Raw genomic sequence first — 21,972 nt, 5'->3', positions numbered from 1 at the left:
CGTCCCCAAGGTGTCCCCGGGGTGGGACAACGTCCCCAAGGTGTCCCCGGGGTGTCCCCAGGTGTCCCCGGGGTGTCACTTGTAGAACTCGTGCTCCTGCTCGTCCTTTTTGATGACGGTCTTGTAGGCCTTCTCAAAGTCCTTGGCCAGGACGATGTACCTGTTCTCCCTCACGGCCAGCATGCCACCCTGCCACAGGGAATGTCACCTGTGTCACCTGAGTGTCACCTGTGTCACCTGGGACACCTACAGCCACCCACAGCCACACCTGTGTCACCTGTGTCACCTACAGTGTCACCTGTGTCACCTGTGGTGTCACCTGTCCCAGGTGTCCCCTGCACCACCTGTCCCTGCTGTCACCTGTCCCACTCACCCACAAGTGTCCCTTCTCTCCTCTTATCACCTGTCCCAGGTGTGTCCCCAAGTGTGTCCCCAGGTGTGTCCCACCTGTCCCAGGTGTGTCCCCAAGTGCCCCAGGTGTGTCCCCAGGTATCTCATACCTGTCCCCGGGTGTCTCACACCTGTCCCAGGTGTGTCCCCAGGTGTGTCTCACCTGTCCCAGGTGTGTTGCAGGTGTGTCCCAGTTGTGTCCCAGGTATCTCACACCTGTTCCAGGTGTCCCCCCAGGTGCCCCCCACCTATCTCAGGTGTCCCCAGGTGTCCCCAGGTGTCTCACACCTGTCCCAGGTGTGTCCCCAGGTGTGTCCCAGGTCCCCCCAGGTGTGTCCCACCTGTCCCAGGTGTGTCCCAGGTGTCCCCAGGTGTGTTTCACCTGTCCCAGGTGTGTCCCCAGGTGTGTTTTTAACTCCCTCAGGTGTGTTTCACCTGCCCCAGGTGTGTCCCAGGTCCCCCCAGGTGTGTTTCACCTGTCCCAGGTGTGTCCCAGGTGTCCCCAGGTGTGTTTCACCTGTCCCAGGTGTGTCTCACCTCCTGGCAGATGGAGTTGATATCGGCCCCCGAGATCTTGTCCGGCCGCGCCACGTCTGGGACGGGGGTCAAGGAACCCGCACAGGTGAGCCCAGGTGTGTCCCAGGTGTGTCCCAGGTGAGCTCAGGTGTGCCCAGGTGTGTCCCAGGTGTGCCCAGGTGTGTCCCCAGGTGTGCCCAGGTGTGCCCCAGGTGTGTCCCAAGTGTCCCCAGGTGTGTTTTTAACCCCCTCAGGTGCCCCAGGTGTGTTTTTAACCCCCTCAGGTGCCCCCAGGTGTGTTTTTACCCCCCCCCAGGTGTGTTTTTAACCCCGCCGGTGTGCCCAGGTGTCCCCAGGTGAGGGATACAGTCCTCCAGGTGTGTCCCAACACCCTCAGGTGTCCCCAGGTGTGTTTTTCACCCCCCAGGTGTGTTTTTAACCCCCCCAGGTGTGCCCAGGTGAGGGATACAGTCCTCCAGGTCCAATTCCTCGGACAGGTTCACTCCCATTCCCCTCCAGGTGTGCCCAGGTGTGTCCCAGGTGTTCCCAGGTGCCCCCAGGTAAGTTTTTAACCCTCCAGGTGTCCCTTGGTGTCCCCAGGTGTGTTTTTAACCCCCCCAGGTGTGTTTTTCACCCCCCACGTGTCCCCAGGTGTGTTTTAACCCCCCCCCAGGTGTCCCCAGGTGTGTTTTAACCCCCCCAGGTGTGTTTTTCACTCCCCAGGTGTGCCCAGGTGTGCCCAGGTGAGGGATACAGTCCTCCAGGTCCACCTCCTCGGACAGGTTCATTTTCCCGGTGATGGTGGAGAAGATGAGCCGTTTCTGGCGCCGGTCGGGCAGCGGGAACTCGATCTTCCTGTCCAGGCGGCCGGGCCGCAGCAGCGCCGGGTCCAGCGTGTCCGCGCGGTTCGTGGCCATGATCACCTGCGACAGGTAAACACACACCTGAGCACACCTGGGATACACCTGAGAGCACCCAGAGCCATAAAACCCTGTAATTCCCCATCCAGGTGTGCCCAGGTGTGCCCAGGTGTCCGCGCGGTTCGTGGCCATGATCACCTGCCGACAGGTAAACACACACCTGAGCACACCTGGGATACACCTGAGAGCACCCAGAGCCATAAAACCCTGTAATTCCCCATCCAGGTGTGCCCAGGTGTGCCCAGGTGTCCGCGCGGTTCGTGGCCATGATCACCTGGGGACGGGTAAACACACACCTGAGCACACCTGAGATACACCTGGGATACACCTGAATCCATAAAACCCCATAAAATCCCATAAAACCCTGTAATTCCTGAGCCAGGTGTGCCCAGGTGTGCCCAGGTGTGCCCAGGTGTGCACAGGTGTCCGCGCGGTTCGTGGCCATGATCACCTGGGACAGGTAAACACACACCTGAGATACACCTGAGATACACCTGAGCACACCTGGGATACACCTGAATCCATAAAACCCCATAAAATCCCATAAAACCCTGTAATTCCTGAGCCAGGTGTGCCCAGGTGTGCCCAGGTGTGCCCAGGTGTGCCCAGGTGTCCGTGCAGTTCATGGCCATGATCACCTGGGGACAGGTGAGAGACACACCTGAGATACACCTGGGGACATACCTGGGACACACCTGGGGACACACCTGGGGACACTCTGGGGACACTCTGGGGACACACCTGGGGACACACCTGGGGACACTCTGGGACACACCTGGGACACACCTGGGGACACACCTGGGACACACCTGGGGACACACCTGGGGACACTCTGGGACACACCTGGGGACACTCTGGGACACACCTGGGACACACCTGGGGACACACCTGGGACACACCTGGGGACACTCTGGGGACACTCTGGGGACACACCTGGGGACACACCTGGGGACACACCTGGGGACACTCTGGGACACACCTGGGACACACCTGGGGACACACCTGGGACACACCTGGGGACACCTGGGGACACACCTGGGACACACCTGGGACACACCTGGGACACACCTGGGACACACCTGGGGACACTCTGGGGACACCTGGGACACACCTGGGACACACCTGGGGACACACCTGGGACACACCTGGGGACACACCTGGGGACACACCTGGGGACACCTGGGACACACCTGGGACACACCTGGGGACACACCTGGGACACACCTGGGGACACTCTGGGGACACTCTGGGGACACACCTGGGGACACACCTGGGGACACCTGGGACACACCTGGGACACACCTGGGGACACCTGGGACACACCTGGGGACACTCTGGGGACACACCTGGGGACACACCTGGGGACACCTGGGACACACCTGGGGACACTCTGGGGACACACCTGGGGACACACCTGGGACACACCTGGGGACACACCTGGGGACACACCTGGGGACACTCTGGGGACACTCTGGGACACACCTGGGGACACTCTGGGACACACCTGGGGACACCTGGGGACACACCTGGGACACACCTGGGGACACACCTGGGGACACTCTGGGACACACCTGGGGACACTCTGGGACACACCTGGGGACACCTGGGGACACACCTGGGACACACCTGGGGACACACCTGGGGACACCTGGGGACACACCTGGGGACACTCTGGGACACACCTGGGACACACCTGGGACACACCTGGGGACACCTGGGGACACACCTGGGGACACACCTGGGGACACACCTGGGGACACCTGGGACACACCTGGGACACACCTGGGGACACCTGGGGACACACCTGGGACACTCTGGGGACACACCTGGGGACACACCTGGGGACACTCTGGGACACACCTGGGGACACCTGGGGACACACCTGGGACACACCTGGGGACACTCTGGGACACACCTGGGGACACTCTGGGACACACCCGGGGACACCTGGGGACACACCTGGGACACACCTGGGGACACACCTGGGGACACCTGGGGACACACCTGGGGACACTCTGGGACACACCTGGGACACACCTGGGACACACCTGGGGACACACCTGGGGACACACCTGGGACACACCTGGGACACACCTGGGGACACACCTGGGGTCACCTGTCCCCACCTGTCCCCAGGTGTGCTCACCTTGACGTTGACGTTCTGGTCAAATCCGTCCATCTGGTTGAGCAGCTCCAGGAGGATCCGCTGCACCTCCCGGTCGGCTTTGGGGGCGAAAAAATGAGATTTTGGGGAAATTTACACAAAATTCCACAAAATTTCACAAAATTCCATCCAGGTGACCCCAAATTCTGTCCAGGTGACCCCAAATTTCACCCAAAACCACCAAAATTCCGTCCAGGTGACCCCAAATTCCGTCCAGGTGTTCCTGACCTTCATCCTCAGGTTCTCCAGAAGGTTCCTCGACCCCAAATTCCATCCAGGTGACCCCAAAATTCACCCCAAATTCTGTCCAGGTGACCCCAAATTCCACCTCAAAAATTGTCCAGGTGACCCCAAATTACATCCCAAAACCCACCCGAATTTCACCCAAATTTCACCCCAAAACCACCAAAATTTCACCCCAAACAACCAAAATTCTGTCCAGGTGACCCCAAATTCCGTCCAGGTGTCTCCAAATTCTGTCCAGGTGACCCCAAATTTCACCCAGGTGTTCCTGACCTTCATCCCCAGGTTCTCCAGAAGGTTCCTCAAGCCCAAATTCCACCAAAATCCACCCAAATTTCACCCAAAATCCCCCAAATTCCACCCAAAAACCATCTGGGACCCCCCCAATGGAGCCCCCTCCCCAATTTGGGGGTCCTTGACCCAAGACCTTCCAAAGGGTCCCCAAATCTCACCTGGAGGTTCTTCAAGAGGTTCCTCAAGCCCAAAAATGACACAAAAATGACCCAAATTCCACCCAAAAATGACCCAAAATTCCACCCATAAACCACCCAAATTTCACCCAAATTTTGTCCAAATTTCACTCAAATTTCACCTAAAATTCCACCTGAAACCACCCAAATTCCACCCAAAATCCCCCAAAATTTCACCCAAACTCCACTCAAAATCACCCAAATTTGACCCAAATTTTGCCCAAATTTTGCCCAAAACCCCCCAAATTCCACCCAAACTGCACCCAAAAACCACCCAAAATTCACCGAAACTCCACCCAAAATCCACCCAAATTTCACCCAAAATTCACCTAAAATCCACCCAAACTCCACTGAAAATCCACCGAAAATCACGCAAATTTCACCAAATTTCCCCCAAAAACCACTCAAAATTTGCCCAAATTCCACCTAAAATCACCCAAAAACCACCCAAAATTCCACCAAAAATCACCCAAATTTCACCCAAAATTTGCCTGAAATTCACTCAATTTTCATCTAAATTCTACTGAAAATCCACCCAAACTCCACCTAAAAACCACCCAAAATTCACTGAAATTCCACCTAAAATCACCCAGATTTTGCCTAAACTCCACCCAAACTCCACCCAAAATTCACCCAAACTCCACTGAAAATGCACCGAAAATCGCCCAAATTTCACTCAATTTTCATACAAATTTCACCCAAAATCCACCGAAAATCACCCAAATTCCACCCAATTATCACCCAAACTCCACCTGAAATCATCCAAAATTCACCTGAATTTTTCCAAATTTCGCCCAAATTTTGTCCAAATTTGACCCAAAAACCACCCAAAATTCACCCGAATTCGACCTAAAATCACCCAAAATCCACCTAAAATCACCCAAATTCCACTCAAAATCTTCCAAAATTTCACCCAAACTCCACTGAAAATCCACCAAAAGTCCACTAAAAATCACCCAATTTTCACCCGAATTTTGTCCGAATTTCACCCAATTTTCACCCGAATTTCACCCAAATTTTGCCCAAAATCCCCCAAATTTCACCCAAATTTTGCCCAAACCCCTCCCCGTCCCCTCACCCCCGGTCTGGGCGTCGAATCTCTTGGTGGCGATGGCGTCGATCTCGTCGATGAAGAGATGGGACCCCCCCAAACCCCCCCAGGACCCCCCAAACCCCCCCGGGACCCCCCAAACCCCCCGGGACCCCCCAAATCTCACCTGGAGCTTCTCCAAGAGGTGCCTCAACCCCAAAAAACCACCCAAAATTGACCCAAATTCCGCCCAAAATTCACCCGAATTCCACCTAAAAACCACCCAAATTCACCTGAATTCCACCTAAAATCCTCCAAAATTTCACCTAAAATCACCCCAAATTCCGCCTAAAATCATCGAAACTCAACACAAAAGCCACCCAAAATCTTCCAAAATTTCACCCAATTTTCACCCAAATTCCACCAAAAATCCACTGAAAATCGCCCAAATTTCACCCTGAATTTTGTGCAAATTTCACCCGAATTTTGCCCAAATTTCACCCAAATTTCACCAAAATGCCACCTAAAATCACCCAATTTTCACCCGAATTTTGTCCAAGTTTCACCTGAACTCCACCCAAATTCCACCGAAAATCATCCAAATTTCAACCGAATTTGGTCCAAATTCGCTCAAATTTCACCGAAAATCACCCAAATTTCGCACCGAATTTTGCCCGATTTTCACCCAAATTTCACCTGAATTTTGTCCAAATTTCACCCAAATTTTGTCCAAATTTCACTCAAATTTCACCTAAAATTCCACCTAAAACCACCCAAATTCCACCCAAAATCCTCCAAAATTTCACCCAAACTCCACCCAAAATCACCCAAATTTGACCCAAATTTTGCCCAAATTTTGCCCAAAACCCCCAAATTCCACCCAAACTGCACCCAAAAAACCACCCAAAATTCACCGAAACTCCACCAAAATCCACCCAAATTTCACCCAAAATTCACCTAAAATCCACCCAAACTCCACTGAAAATCCACCGAAAATCACGCAAATTTCACCCAAATTTCCCCAAAAACCACTCAAAATTTGCCAAATTCCACCTAAAATCACCCAAAAACCACCCAAAATTCCACCAAAAGTCACCCAAATTTCACCCAAAATTTGCCTGAAATTCACTCAATTTTCATCTAAATTCTACTGAAATCCACCCAAACTCCACCTAAAAACCACCCAAAATTCACCGAAATTCCACCTAAAATCACCCAAATTTTGCCTAAACTCCACCCAAACTCCACCCAAAATTCACCCAAACTCCACTGAAAATCCACCGAAAATCGCCCAAATTTCACCCAATTTTCATACAAATTTCACCCAAAAATCCACCGAAAATCACCCAAATTCACCCAATTATCACCCAAACTCCACCTGAAATCATCCAAAATTCACCTGAATTTTTCCAAATTTCGCCCAAATTTGTCCAAATTTGACCCAAAAACCACCCAAAATTCACCCGAATTCGACCTAAAATCACCCAAAATCCACCTAAAATCACCCAAATTCCACTCAAAATCTTCCAAAATTTCACCCAAACTCCACTGAAAATCCACCAAAAGTCCACTAAAAATCACCCAATTTTCACCCGAATTTTGTCCGAATTTCACCCAATTTCACCCGAATTTCACCCAAATTTTGCCCAAAATCCCCCAAATTTCACCTGAATTTTGCCCAAACCCCTCCCCGTCCCCTCACCCCCGGTCTGGGCGTCGAATCTCTTGGTGGCGATGGCGTCGATCTCGTCGATGAAGATGATGGGACCCCCCAAACCCCCCCGGGACCCCCCCAAACCCCCCCAGGACCCCCAAACCCCCCCGGGACCCCCCCCAACCCCCAACCCCAACCCCCCCGGACCCCCCAAACCCCCCCGGGACCCCCCAAACCCCCCCCCGGGACCCCCCAACACCCCCCGGGACCCCCCCAAACCCCCCGGGACCCCCCAAACCCCCCAGGGACCCCAAAACCCCCCCCGGGACCCCCAAACCCCCCCGGGACCCCCCAACCCCCCCCCCGGGACCCCCCCAACCCCACCCAAAAACCATCCAGGACCCCCCAGTGGAGCCCCCTCCTCAATCTGGGGGTCCTTGACTCACTCCCAGTGGAGTCCTTGACCCAAGACCACCCAAAGGGTCCCCAAATCCCACCTTGAGCTTCTTCAGGAGGTTCGTCAACCGTGAATTCCATCAAAATCCGCCTGAATTTCGCCCAAATTTCACCCAAATTTCGCCCAAAATCCCCCAAATTTTGCCCAAACCTCACCCAGGACGCCTCAAACCCCACCCAGGACCCCTCCCCAATTTGGGGTCCCCTCACCTCCAGTCTGGGGTCCTCAAATCCCACCTTGAGCTTCTCCAAGAGGTTCGTCAACCCCGAATTCCATCAAAATTTGCCCAAATTTCACCCAAATTTCGCCCAAAACCCCCCCAAACTCCACCTAAAAACCATCCAAGACCCCTCCCCAATTTGGGGGTCCTTGACCTATTCCTGCACCCCGAGACCTCCCAAAGGGTCCCCCAAACCTGCCCCTGGATCTTCATCGTCAGCTTCTCCAAGAGGTTCCTTGACCCCAAAAATGACCCAAAAATCCACCCAAAACCCCCCAAATTTCACCCAAATTTCACCCAAACTCCACTCAGGACCACCTGAACCCCACCCAGGAGCCCCCAAACTCCACCCAAAATTCACTTAAAACTCCACTGAAAATCCACCGAAAATCCACTGAAAATCACCCGAATTTCACCCAAATTTCACCAAAAATCCCCCAATTTTCACCCAAACTCCACCTAAAATCACCCAAATTCCACTGAAAATCCACCCAAACTCCACTGAAAATCCACCCAAAATCCACCTAAAATCCACCCAAAATTCACCCAAATTCCACTGAAAATCCACCGAAAATCACCCAAATTTTATCCAAATTTTGCCCGAATTTCACGCAAATTTCACCCGATTTTTTTCCAAATTTCGTCCAAACCCCTCCCCAAATTTCAAGCCCCCCTCACCCCCGGTCTGGGCGTCGAATCTCTTGGTGGCGATGGCGTCGATCTCGTCGATGAAGATGATGGCCGGCGCGTTCTCCTTGGCCAAGCGGAAAACGTCGCGCACCATCCGCGGCCCCTCCCCCAGGTACTTCTGCACGAACTCCGACCCCACCACGCGGATAAAGGCCGCTGGAAAATCAAAATTTTGGGGGTTTTTGGGGGGTTTTTGGGGGGTTTTTGGGGTTTTTGGGGGGTTTGGGGGAGTGAAAAAAAGGTTTGGAGTTGGTGGGAGTGAAGGGAAAAAAATAGAGGAAGTAAAAAATAGTAAAAAAAAAAAAAAATTAAATGGGAAATGTTAAAAATTGTTCTGGGATTTGGTGGTGAGGATTGGGAAAGGGAAAAATAGCTCAAGGGATTGGAAAAATTTTAATTGGGGTTTGTGGGGAGCAACAGGAAACCAAAAATCCCACCGAAAATCCACCCAGGTGAACCCAAACCCACCTGGAATGATCCAAAATCCCCTGAAATGACCCCCAAAATACCCCAAACCTGCCCAGGTGACCCCAAACCTCCCCAAATCCCCCTAGAAATGACCCAAAATCCCCCTAAAATTACCCCAAACCTCCCGGAAATGACCCCAAACCTCCCCAAAAATAACCCCAAACCCCCTGAAATGACCCCAAACCTCTCCAGGTGACCCCAAACCTGCCCAGACCCACCTGTAATGACCCCAAAGCCCCCCAGGTGACCCTGAAATGCTCCCAAACCCCCCCAGACCCTCCCAGGTGACCCCAAACTCCCTGAAATGACCCAAAATGGTTCCAAATCCCCCTGAAATTACTCCAAACCCCCTCCCAGGTGTCCCCAAACCCCCCCCAGGTGACCCCAAACCCCCCAAAATTACCCCAAACCCCCCCTGAAATTACCCCAAACCCCTCCCAGGTGACCCCAAACCCCCCAAAATTACCCCAAACCCCCCCTGAAATGACCCCAAACCCCTCCCAGGTGACCCCAAACCCCCCAAAATTACCCCAAACCCCCCTGAAATGACCCCAAACCCCCTCCCCAGGTGCCCCCAAACCCCCATAAATGACCCCAAATGGTCCCAAATCCCCCTGAAATGACTCCAAACCCCCTCCCCAGGTGCCCTCAAACCCTCCCAAACCCCCATAAATGACCCCAAATCTCCCTGAAATGACCCAAAATGGCTCCAAATTCCCCCAAAACGACCCCAAACTCCTGTGAAATTACCCCAAATGACCCCAAATTCCCCCAAAATGACCCCAAATCCCCCTGAAATGACCCCAAACCCCCTGAAATGACCCAAAATTACCCCAACCCCCCTGAAATGCCTCCAAGCCCCCCTAAAATGACCCAAAATCCCCCTTAAATGACCCAAAATGGCTCAAAACGCCCCCGAAATGACCCCAAACCCCCTCCCAGGTGCCCCCAAACCCACCCCAGGTGACCCCAAACCCCCTGAAATTACCCCAAACTCTTGAGAAATGACCCCAAACCTCCCCAAATGCCCCCAAATCCCCCCTAAAATGACCCCAAACCCCCTGAAATGACCCAAAATCCTCCTGAAATGACCCCAAACCCCCCTAAAATTACCCCAAGCTCCCCAAAATGACCCCAAACCCCCTGAAATGACCCCAACCCCCCCCAGGTGCCCCCAAACCCCCTGAAATGACCCAAAATGACCCAAAATCCCCCTGAAATGACCCCAGACCCTCCCCAACTGCCCCCAAACCCCCTGAAATGACCCAAAATGACCCCAAATCCCCCTGAAATGACCCCAAACCCCCTCCCAGGTGCCCCCAGGTGCCCCCAAATCCCCCCCAGGTGTCCCCAGGTGTCACCAAATCCCCCTGAAATGACCCCAAACCCCCTGAAATGACCCCAAACCCTCCCCAAAATGACCCCAAATCCCCCCAGGTGACCCCAAACCCCCCCAAACCCCCCAAATCCCCCCTCAGGCTGACCTGTGGTGTGGTGGGCCACGGCCTTGGCCAACATGGTTTTGCCGCAGCCGGGGGGGCCGTACATGAGAACCCCCCGCGGGGGGTCGATCCCGATCTGGGGGGACACACAGGGGGGGACAGGTGAGACAAAAAATGGATCCAGAGACACCAAAAATGTTATTGGGAGCCCCAAAAAATCCCAAAAATCCTCCCAGGAGCCTCAAAAAAAAATCCCCCAAAAAATCCCCCAAAATCTCTCTGGGAACCCCAAAAAAAAACCCCAAAAAATTAAAAAACTCCCCCAAAAAACCTCAAAAAAAACCCCAAAAAACCCTAAAAATCCCACCAGGAACCCCAAAAAACCCTCAAAAAAACACCTGAAAAAAACCCCAAAAAAACCCTAAAAAGCCCACCAGGAACCCCCCAAAAACCCCCCAAAAAACCCCAAAAATCCCTCCAGGAACCTCCCAAAAACCCCAAAACCCCAAAAATCCCACTGGGAACCCACAACGAGCACCAGGAACCCCAAAAAATCCCCTTGGGAACCCAAAAATGGCTCCAGAGACCCCAAAACCCCCATGGAGAGCACCAGGAACCCAAAAATGGCCCCAAAAATCCCTCTGGGAACCCCAAAAAAACCTCAAAAGTCCCACTGGGAGCCCCAAAAATGGCTCCAGAGACACCAAAAATATCAGTGGGAGCCTCAAAAATGGATCAGGGACACCAAAATCCAGCCAGGAACACAAAAATCCCAAAAATCCTCCCAGGAACCTCAAAAAAAATCCCAAAAATCCCCCAAAATCCCACCAGGAATCCCAAAAAACCCTCCAAAAACCCAAAAATCCCACCAGGAACCCCAGAAATGGCTCCAAAAGCCCTCAAAAACCCTCAAAAACCCCACCAGGAACCCCAAAAATCCCCAAAAAACCCTCAAAAATCCCACTGGAAACCCCAAAAATGGCTCCAAAAATCACAAAATCTCACTGAGGATCCATGGAGAGCACCAGAAACCCAAAAAAATCCTCAAAACCCCCCAAAAATCCCAGCAGGAACTCCAAAAAAATAAAAAAAAAACCACCCTAAAATCCACTAGGAACCCCAAAAAACCCCAAAAAATCACCAAAAATCCCATAAAGCCTCAAAAAATCCAAAAAAAATCCCATCAACCCTCAAAAATCCCAAAAATCCCCAAAAATCCCATAAACCCTCAAAAAATCCCCAAAAAACCCTCAAAAAACCCCAAAAAATCCCCAAAAAATCCCCCAAAAAATCCCTCAAAAAGCTCAAAAAACCCTCAAGAAAAACCCTAAAAATCCCTCTGGTCACTCAGTGGTCACTCTGGTCACTCAGTGGTCACTCAGTGGTCACTCAGTGGTCACTCTGGTCACTCAGTGGTCACTCAGTGGTCACTCAGTGGTCACTCTGGTCACCCAGTGGTCACCCAGCGGTCACTCTGGTCACTCAGTGGTCACTCTGGTCACTCAGTGGTCACTCAGTGGTCACTCAGTGGTCACTCTGGTCACTCAGTGGTCACTCAGTGGTCACTCAGTGGTCACTCTGGTCACTCTGGTCACTCAGTGGTCACTCAGTGGTCACTCAGTGGTCACTCAGTGGTCACTCAGCGGTCACTCAGTGGTCACTCTGGTCACTCTGTGGTCACTCAGTGGTCACCCAGCGGTCACTCAGTGGTCACTCTGGTCACTCTGGTCACTCAGTGGTCACTCAGTGGTCACTCTGGTCACTCAGTGGTCACTCTTTGGTCACTGTGGTCACCCAGTGGTCACCCAGTGGTCACTCTGGTCACTCAGCGGTCACTGTGGTCACTCAGTGGTCACTCAGCGGTCACTCTGGTCACTCTGGTCACTCAGTGGTCACCCAGCGGTCACTCTGGTCACTCAGCGGTCACTCAGTGGTCATTCAGTGGTCACTCAGCGGTCACTCTGGTCACTCTGGTCACTCCAGTGGTCACTCAGGGGTCACTCAGTGGTCACTCTGGTCACTCTGGTCACTCTGGTCACTCAGTGGTCACTCAGTGGTCACTCTGGTCACTCAGTGGTCACTCTGGTCACTCTGGTCACTCTGGTCACTCTGGTCACTCAGCGGTCACTCTGGTCACTCAGTGGTCACTCAGTGGTCACTCTGGTCACTCTGGTCACTCAGCGGTCACTCAGTGGTCACTCTGGTCACTCTGGTCACTCTGGTCACTCAGCGGTCACTCAGGGGTCACTCCAGTGGTCACTCTGGTCACCCAGTGGTCACTCTGGTCACTCTGGTCACTCTGGTCACTCAGCGGTCACTCAGGGGTCACTCCAGTGGTCACTCTGGTCACTCAGTGGTCACTCAGGGGTCACTCTGTGGTCACTCAGTGGTCACTCCAGTGGTCACTCTGGTCACCCAGTGGTCACTCAGTGGTCACTCTGGTCACTCTGGTCACTCAGCGGTCACTCAGTGGTCACTCAGTGGTCACTCAGTGGTCACTCTGTGGTCACTCTGGTCACTCAGTGGTCACTCTGGTCACTCAGCGGTCACTCAGTGGTCACTCTGGTCACTCAGCGGTCACTCAGTGGTCACTCAGTGGTCACTCAGTGGTCACTCTGGTCACTCAGTGGTCACTCAGCGGTCACTCTGGTCACTCTGTGGTCATTCAGTGGTCACTCAGCGGTCACTCAGTGGTCACTCTGGTCACTCAGTGGTCACTCAGTGGTCACTCAGTGGTCACTCTTTGGTCACTGTGGTCACTCTGTGGTCACTCTGGTCACTCAGTGGTCACTCCTGTGGTCACTCTGTGGTCACTCAGTGGTCACTCAGCGGTCACTCAGTGGTCACTCTGGTCACTCAGTGGTCACTCAGTGGTCACTCTGGTCACTCAGTGGTCACTCAGCGGTCACTCTGGTCACTCAGGGGTCACTCTGGTCACTCAGTGGTCACTCAGTGGTCACTCTGGTCACTCAGTGGTCACTCAGCGGTCACTCTGGTCACTCAGGGGTCACTCTGGTCACTCAGTGGTCACTCAGTGGTCACTCTGGTCACTCAGGGGTCACTCAGTGGTCACTCAGTGGTCACTCAGTGGTCACTCAGCGGTCACTCTGGTCACTCAGTGGTCACTCAGTGGTCACTCAGTGGTCACTCTGGTCACTCAGTGGTCACTCAGTGGTCACTCAGTGGTCACTCTGGTCACTCAGTGGTCACTCAGTGGTCACTCAGTGGTCACTCAGTGGTCACTCAGTGGTCAGTCTGGTCACCCAGTGGTCACTCAGTGGTCACTCTGGTCACTCAGTGGTCACTCAGTGGTCACTCAGTGGTCACTCTGGTCACTCAGTGGTCACTCTGGTCACTCAGTGGTCACCCAGTGGTCACTCAGTGGTCACCCAGTGGTCACCCAGTGGTCACCCAGTGGTCACTCAGCGGTCACTCTGGTCACTCAGTGGTCACTCAGTGGTCACTCTGGTCACTCAGTGGTCACTCAGTGGTCACTCAGTGGTCACTCAGTGGTCACTCTGGTCACTCAGTGGTCACTCAGCGGTCACTCTGGTCACTCAGGGGTCACTCTGGTCACTCAGTGGTCACTCAGTGGTCACTCTGGTCACTCAGTGGTCACTCAGCGGTCACTCTGGTCACTCAGTGGTCACTCAGCGGTCACTCAGTGGTCACTCAGTGGTCACTCAGTGGTCACTCAGTGGTCACTCAGTGGTCACTCTGGTCACTCAGTGGTCACTCTGGTCACTCAGTGGTCACTCAGTGGTCACTCTGTGGTCACTCAGTGGTCACTCAGTGGTCACTCTGGTCACTCAGCGGTCACCCAGTGGTCACTCAGTGGTCACTCTGGCCACTGACCTGTTTGTAGAGCTCGAAGTGTGTCAGGGGCAGCTCCACGGCCTCGCGAACCTCCTGTTTCTGGATGTCCATCCCCCCGATGTCGGCGTACACCACGTCCGGCTTCTGGTCTGGGGAGGTCAAAAGGTCAATCTGGGGTCAGTCTGGGGTCACCGGGGTCACGGGCCAGGCGGGGACACCCAGGGGTGACCGATGGGTGACCGGCCCCTCCTGTTTCTGGATGTCCATCCCCCCGATGTCGGCGTACACCACGTCCAGCTTCTGGTCTGGGGAGGTCAAAGGGTCAATCTGGGGTCAGTCTGGGGTCACTGGGGTCACTGGGGTCAGTCTGGGGTCAGTCTGGGGTCACTGGGGTCACTGGGGTCACTGGGGTCAGTCTGGGGTCACTGGGGTCACTGGGGTCACTGGGGTCACTGGGGTCACTGGGGTCAGTCTGGGGTCACTGGGGTCACTGGGGTCACTGGGGTCACTGGGGCCAGTCTGGGGTCACTGGGGTCAGTCTGGGGTCACTGGGGTCACTGGGGTCAGTCTGGGGTCACTGGGGTCAGTCTGGGGTCACTGGGGTCACTGGGGTCAGTCTGGGGTCACTGGGGTCAGTCTGGGGTCAGTCTGGGGCCAGTCTGGGGTCACTGGGGTCACTGGGGTCACTGGGGTCACTGGGGTCACTGGGGTCAGTCTGGGGTCACTGGGGTCACTGGGGTCACTGGGGTCACTGGGGTCACTGGGGTCAGTCTGGGGTCAGTCTGGGGTCAGTCTGGGGTCACTGGGGTCAGTCTGGGGTCACTGGGGTCACTGGGGTCACTGGGGTCACTGGGGTCAGTCTGGGGTCAGTCTGGGGTCACTGGGGTCACTGGGGTCAGTCTGGGGTCACTGGGGTCAGTCTGGGGTCACTGGGGTCACTGGGGTCACTGGGGTCACTGGGGTCAGTCTGGGGTCACTGGGGTCAGTCTGGGGTCACTGGGGTCACTGGGGTCAGTCTGGGGTCAGTCTGGGGTCAGTCTGGGGTCACTGGGGTCAGTCTGGGGTCAGTCTGGGGTCAGTCTGGGGTCACTGGGGTCACTGGGGTCAGTCTGGGGTCAGTCTGGGGCCAGTCTGGGGTCACTGGGGTCACTGGGGTCACTGGGGTCACTGGGGTCAGTCTGGGGTCAGTCTGGGGTCACTGGGGTCACTGGGGTCACTGGGGTCACTCTGGGGGTCACTGGGGCCAGTCTGGGGTCACTGGGGTCAGTCTGGGGTCAGTCTGGGGTCAGTCTGGGGTCACTGGGGTCACTGGGGTCAGTCTGGGGTCAGTCTGGGGTCACTGGGGTCAGTCTGGGGTCAGTCTGGGGTCACTGGGGTCAGTCTGGGGTCAGTCTGGGGTCACTGGGGTCACTGGGGTCAGTCTGGGGTCACTGGGGTCACTGGGGTCAGTCTGGGGTCAGTCTGGGGTCACTGGGGTCAGTCTGGGGTCACTGGGGTCAGCCTGGGGTCAGTCTGGGGTCACTGGGACCAGTCTGGGGTCACTGGGGTCACTGGGGTCACTGGGGTCAGTCTGGGGTCACTGGGGTCACTGGGGTCAGTCTGGGGTCACTGGGGTCAGTCTGGGGTCACTGGGGTCACTGGGGTCAGTCTGGGGTCACTGGGGTCACTGGGGTCACTGGGGTCAGTCTGGGGTCACTGGGGTCACTGGGGTCACTGGGGTCACTGGGGTCAGTCTGGGGTCAGTCTGGGGTCACTGGGACCAGTCTGGGGTCACTGGGGTCACTGGGGTCACTGGAGTCACTGGGGTCACTGGGGTCAGTCTGGGGTCACTGGGGTCACTGGGATGGACTGGGACCAGTTTGGGGTCACTGGGACCAGTCTGGGGTCAGTCTGGGGTCACTGGGGTCACTGGGGTTACTGGGACCAGTCTGGGGTCAGTCTGGGGTCACTGGGGTCAGTTTGGGGTCACTGGGACCAGTCTGGGGTCAGTCTGGGGTCACTGGGGTCAGTTTGGGGTCACTGGGACCAGTCTGGGGTCAGTCTGGGGTCACTGGGGTCACTGGGGTCACTGGGGTCAGTCTGGGGTCACTGGGGTCACTGGGGTCACTGGGGTCACTGGGACCAGTCTGGGGTCACAGGGGTCACTGGGGTCACTGGGACCAGTCTGGGGTCACTGGGGTCAGTCTGGGGTCACTGGGGTCACTGGGGTCAGTCTGGGGTCACTGGGACCAGTCTGGGGTCACTGGGGTCACTGGGGTCACTGGGACCAGTCTGGGGTCACTGGGGTCAGTCTGGGGTCAGTCTGGGGTCAGTCTGGGGTCACTGGGGTCACTGGGGTCAGTCTGGGGTCAGTCTGGGGTCACTGGGGTCAGTCTGGGGTCAGTCTGGGGTCACTGGGGTCAGTCTGGGGTCAGTCTGGGGTCACTGGGGTCACTGGGGTCAGTCTGGGGTCACTGGGGTCACTGGGGTCAGTCTGGGGTCAGTCTGGGGTCACTGGGGTCAGTCTGGGGTCACTGGGGTCAGTCTGGGGTCAGTCTGGGGTCACTGGGGTCAGTCTGGGGTCACTGGGGTCAGCCTGGGGTCAGTCTGGGGTCACTGGGACCAGTCTGGGGTCACTGGGGTCACTGGGGTCACTGGGGTCAGTCTGGGGTCACTGGGGTCACTGGGGTCAGTCTGGGGTCACTGGGGTCAGTCTGGGGTCACTGGGGTCACTGGGGTCAGTCTGGGGTCACTGGGGTCACTGGGGTCACTGGGGTCAGTCTGGGGTCACTGGGGTCACTGGGGTCACTGGGGTCACTGGGGTCAGTCTGGGGTCAGTCTGGGGTCACTGGGACCAGTCTGGGGTCACTGGGGTCACTGGGGTCACTGGAGTCACTGGGGTCACTGGGGTCAGTCTGGGGTCACTGGGGTCACTGGGATGGACTGGGACCAGTTTGGGGTCACTGGGACCAGTCTGGGGTCAGTCTGGGGTCACTGGGGTCACTGGGGTTACTGGGACCAGTCTGGGGTCAGTCTGGGGTCACTGGGGTCAGTCTGGGGTCACTGGGACCAGTCTGGGGTCAGTCTGGGGTCACTGGGGTCAGTTTGGGGTCACTGGGACCAGTCTGGGGTCAGTCTGGGGTCACTGGGGTCACTGGGGTCACTGGGGTCAGTCTGGGGTCACTGGGGTCACTGGGGTCACTGGGGTCACTGGGACCAGTCTGGGGTCACTGGGGTCAGTTTGGGGTCACTGGGGTCACTGGGACCAGTCTGGGGTCACTGGGGTCAGTTTGGGGTCACTGGGACCAGTCTGGGGTCAGTCTGGGGTCACTGGGGTCACTGGGACCAGTCTGGGGTCACAGGGGTCACTGGGGTCACTGGGACCAGTCTGGGGTCACTGGGGTCAGTCTGGGGTCACTGGGGTCACTGGGGTCAGTCTGGGGTCACTGGGACCAGTCTGGGGTCACTGGGGTCACTGGGGTCACTGGGACCAGTCTGGGGTCACTGGGGTCAGTCTGGGGTCACTGGGGTCACTCTGGGGTCACTGGGGTCACTGGGGTCAGTCTGGGGTCACTGGGACCAGTCTGGGGTCACTGGGGTCACTGGGGTCACTCTGGGGGTCACGATGACCCCAAATCCCATTTTTTTTCTCCCTAAATCCCATTTTTTCACCCCAAAATGACACTTTATGTATCCCAGGTGAGCCCAGGTGAGCCCAGGTGAGCCCAGGTGTGTCCAGGTGAGCCCAGGTGAGCTCAGTTGACCTTTCATGACCCCAAACCCCATTTTTTGATCCCCAAACCCCATTTTTTGGTCCTGAAATCCCATTTTTTTGCCTATAAATTCCGTGTTTTTTTCCCCAAACCCCGTTTTTTCCCCCCCAGGTGTTCCCAGGTGAGCTCAGGTAACTCACCTGAGGTGAGCATCATGATGCTGCTGTCGGCCTCGGGGGGCAGCACGTCCACCAGGGCGTTGCTGTGTTTGTGCAGAGCCACCGACGCGTTGGGCTTGAGCAGCTCCCGGTCGATGGTGCTCAGGATCCGCACGTAGTAATTGGAACCTGCAAGAGACACACCTGGGCAGGTGAGACACACCTGGGACAGGTGAGATACACCTGGGGACACCTGGGGACAGGTGAGATACACCTGGGACAGGTAACACCTGACTGGGGACACCTGGGGACAGCTGGGGACAGGTCGATGGTGCTCAGGATCCGCACGTAGTAATTGGAACCTGGGGGGAAAACACACCTGGGCAGGTGAGACACACCTGGGGACACCTGGGGACACCTGGGGACAGGTGAGATACACCTGGGACAGGTAACACCTGACTGGGGACACCTGGGGACAGGTCGATGGTGCTCAGGATCCGCACGTAGTAATTGGAACCTGGGGGGAAAACACACCTGGGCACACCTGGGGACAGGTGAGATACACCTGAGGACACCTGGGGGACACCTGGGGACAGGTGAGATACACCTGGGGACAGGTAACACCTGACTGGGGACACCTGGGGACACCTGGGGACAGGTGAGATACACCTGGGGACAGGTGAGATACACCTGGGGACAGGTGATGCCTGGGACAGGGAACAGCTGGGACAGGTCGATGGTGCTCAGGATCCGCACGTAGTAATTGGAACCTGGGGGAAAAACACACCTGGGCACACACCTGTGGTGGAGCCCACAGTGACCATGGCCTGACCCGTGACCTCTGATGACCAACTGGACACTCCAAACCCAAACCCCTGTGACCCTCACCTGTCCCAGGTATCCCTCACCTATCTCAGGTGTGTCTCACCTGTGGTGGAGCCCACAATGGCCGTGTTCTGGTCCACGGCCTCCAGGAACTGCCTGATGACCAGGGGGACACCCCAAACCCCAAACCCCTGTGACCCTCACCTGTCCCAGGTGTGTCTCACCTGTCCCAGGTGTGCCCAGGTGTGCCCAGGTGTGTCTCACCTGTCCCAGGTGTGTCTCACCTGTCCCCAGGTGTGTCTCACCTGTGGTGGAGCCGACGATGGCCGTGTTCTGGTCCACGGCCTCCAGGAACTGCCCGATGACCAGGGGGACACCCCAAACCCCAAACCCTCACCTGTCCCAGGTGTGCCCAGGTGTGTCTCACCTGTCCCCAGGTGTGTCTCACCTGTGGTGGATCCCACAATGGCCGTGTTCTGGTCCACGGCCTCCAGGAACTGCCTGATGACCAGGGGAACACCCCTAACCCCAAACCCCTGTGACCCTCACCTGTCCCCAGGTGTGTCTCACCTGTGGTGGATCCCACAATGGCCGTGTTCTGGTCCACGGCCTCCAGGAACTGCCTGATGACCAGGGGAACACCCCTAACCCCAAACCCCTGTGACCCTCACCTGTCCCCAGGTGTGTCTCACCTGTGGTGGATCCCACAATGGCCGTGTTCTGGTCCACGGCCTCCAGGAACTGCCCGATGACCAGGGGGATGCTCTGGATCCTCTTCACCTCCTCCTGCGCGTGCAGGAACTCCTTCTTCAGGTTCCGCTGCTCGTCCTTGATGTACTCCTCCTGCACCTCCAGGAACTCCAGCTCCTGCTGCAGCTTCTGACAGGTGAGACAGGTAAAAACACACCTGAGACACACCTGAGATACCTGAGGTACACCTGAGATACACCTGAGAAACCTGAGATACACCTGAGGTACACCTGGGATACACCTGAGCCATGGGGGACACTGGGGACAGGGCGGGGCTGAGCTCCTCCTGCACCTCCAGGTGAGCCCAGGTGAGCTCAGGTTCTCTCACTTGTCCCTTTCCCACTCAGGATTTCCCCAGGTGTGTCACTCACTTTGTACCTGCTGTACAGGTAACCTCACCTGTCCCCAGGTAACCTCACCTGTCCCCAGGTGTGTCACTCACCTTGTACCTGCTGTACAGGTAACCTCACCTGTCCCCAGGTGTCCCCAGGTGTGCCCAGGTGTGTCACTCACCTTGTACCTGCTGTACAGGTCCTGTAACCCCCTCACCTGTCCCCAGGTGTATCACACCTGTCCCCAGGTGTGTCACTCACCTTGTACCTGCTGTACAGGTCCTGTAACCCCCCATACCTGTCTCCAGGTAACCTCACCTGTCCCCAGGTGTGTCACTCACCTTGTACCTGCTGTACAGGTAACCTCACCTGTCCCCAGGTGTGTCACTCACCTTGTACCTGCTGTACAGGTAACCTCACCTGTCCCCAGGTGTGTCACTCACCTTGTACCTGCTGTACAGGTAACTTCACCTGTCCCCAGGTGTGTCACTCACCTTGTACCTGCTGTACAGGTCCTGTAACCCCCTCACCTGTCCCCAGGTAACCTCACCTGTCCCCAGGTGTGTCACTCACCTTGTACCTGCTGTACAGGTCCTCCAGGTCCTCAGGTTCGGGCACCAGGAAGGAAAGGCCGGGGAGGGGCCGAGGGGCGGCCAAGGCCGGGACATCGTCCTGGACAGGTGAGACAGGTAAGGGACAGGTGAGACAGGTGAGGGACAGGTGAGACACACAGGTGAGACAGGGGAGGGACAGGTGAGAGACAGGTAAGGGACAGGTGACACAGCACAGGTAAGACAACAGGTGGGACAGGTGAGATGGGACAGGTGAGACAGGACAGGTAAGGGACAGGTGGGGGACATGACAGGTGAGAAATGGGACAGGTGGGTCAGGACAGGTGACACTCAGGTGACACTCAGAACAGGTGGGACCCAAAAATGGGGGAGAATCAGCCACAGGTGAAGGGGGGGCACAGGTGAGACAGGAACAGGTGAGACAGGAACAGGTGAGGGGAGGCCCTCAAATAATGAGGGAGGGAGGGGCACCCAAAATTTGGGGTGGGACCCTCAAAAAATGGGAGCGGGGCCCCAAAAATGGGAGAGGGGAACCCAAAAAATTTGGGGTGAGGGGCCCCAAAATTTGGGGGCGGGGCATCCAAAATTCAGGGGAATCCAAAAATAAGGGACAGGAAATCCCCCAAAAAAGTGGGCGGGGCCATCAAAAAGGGGCGGGGCCCTGGGAAGGTCCCGCCCCCATTTCAGGCCGTGCCCCTCTTCCCGCTCTCCCATTGGTCCGTCCCAAAAGGGGCGTGGCCTGGGGGGGAGGGCCCCAAACAGCCCCCGCCGGCCCCCTCCCCCCCCGCTCCGCGCGGCCTTTTTGGGGTCCTTTGGGTGCCCCCCTCGTTCCCCACCCTCCCCCTAGGAGATTTTGGGGCGATTTCGGTGTTTTTTGGTGTTTTTCGGGCGCTTTTCCCTCACCTGCGGCTTCTCCCCGAGCAGCCCCAGCTCCTCCATCGTGACGGCGCGCCGCGGAAGTGACGTCAGCACGCGACGGCGCAAAGCGATGACGTCAGGGAGAGGCGGGAGGATGAGGAGCCGGCACTGCGCATGCGCGGCCTGAGGGGAACCGCCGGCACGGGCCCGTTTAAACCAATTTAAACCAGTTTAAACCAGTTTGAACCAGTTCAGGTCAAGCCAGTGAGGCCCAGTGGCCTCCCAGTTCAGCCCAATTCAGTCCA

General features: G+C 56.4%; 1 protein-coding gene and 2 long non-coding RNA genes across 3 annotated transcripts; 1 reads left to right on the top strand and 2 right to left on the bottom strand.

The window, feature by feature from the left end:
- Positions 1 to 40: 40 nt before the first annotated feature.
- PSMC4 (proteasome 26S subunit, ATPase 4) lies at positions 41 to 21,772 on the bottom strand. The gene is made up of 12 exons (XM_083880630.1): positions 21,713 to 21,772; positions 20,811 to 20,909; positions 19,909 to 20,034; positions 19,461 to 19,521; positions 18,373 to 18,519; positions 14,520 to 14,629; positions 10,707 to 10,800; positions 8,743 to 8,910; positions 3,973 to 4,049; positions 1,661 to 1,829; positions 928 to 983; positions 41 to 189 (listed from the first exon to the last, which is right to left on the bottom strand). Exons 1-12 carry the CDS (start codon positions 21,746 to 21,748, stop codon positions 76 to 78), a joined length of 1,257 nt encoding a protein of 418 aa, XP_083736756.1. The 5' UTR covers positions 21,749 to 21,772; the 3' UTR covers positions 41 to 75.
- Positions 2,214 to 3,153, bottom strand: LOC310920583. The gene is made up of 3 exons (XR_014592011.1): positions 3,107 to 3,153; positions 2,342 to 2,498; positions 2,214 to 2,309 (listed from the first exon to the last, which is right to left on the bottom strand). It is a non-coding gene; the product is annotated as an uncharacterized lncRNA (long non-coding RNA).
- LOC310920579 lies at positions 4,156 to 4,924 on the top strand. Its single transcript, XR_014592007.1, has 3 exons — positions 4,156 to 4,268; positions 4,302 to 4,432; positions 4,475 to 4,924. It is a non-coding gene; the product is annotated as an uncharacterized lncRNA (long non-coding RNA).
- Positions 21,773 to 21,972: the final 200 nt, after the last annotated feature.

Source organism: Zosterops lateralis (assembly GCF_965231275.1).
Source record: "Zosterops lateralis genome assembly, chromosome: 31".
NCBI classification, from domain to species: Eukaryota; Metazoa; Chordata; class Aves; order Passeriformes; family Zosteropidae; genus Zosterops; species Zosterops lateralis.
This window is presented reverse-complemented; position numbering and strand designations above follow the sequence as displayed.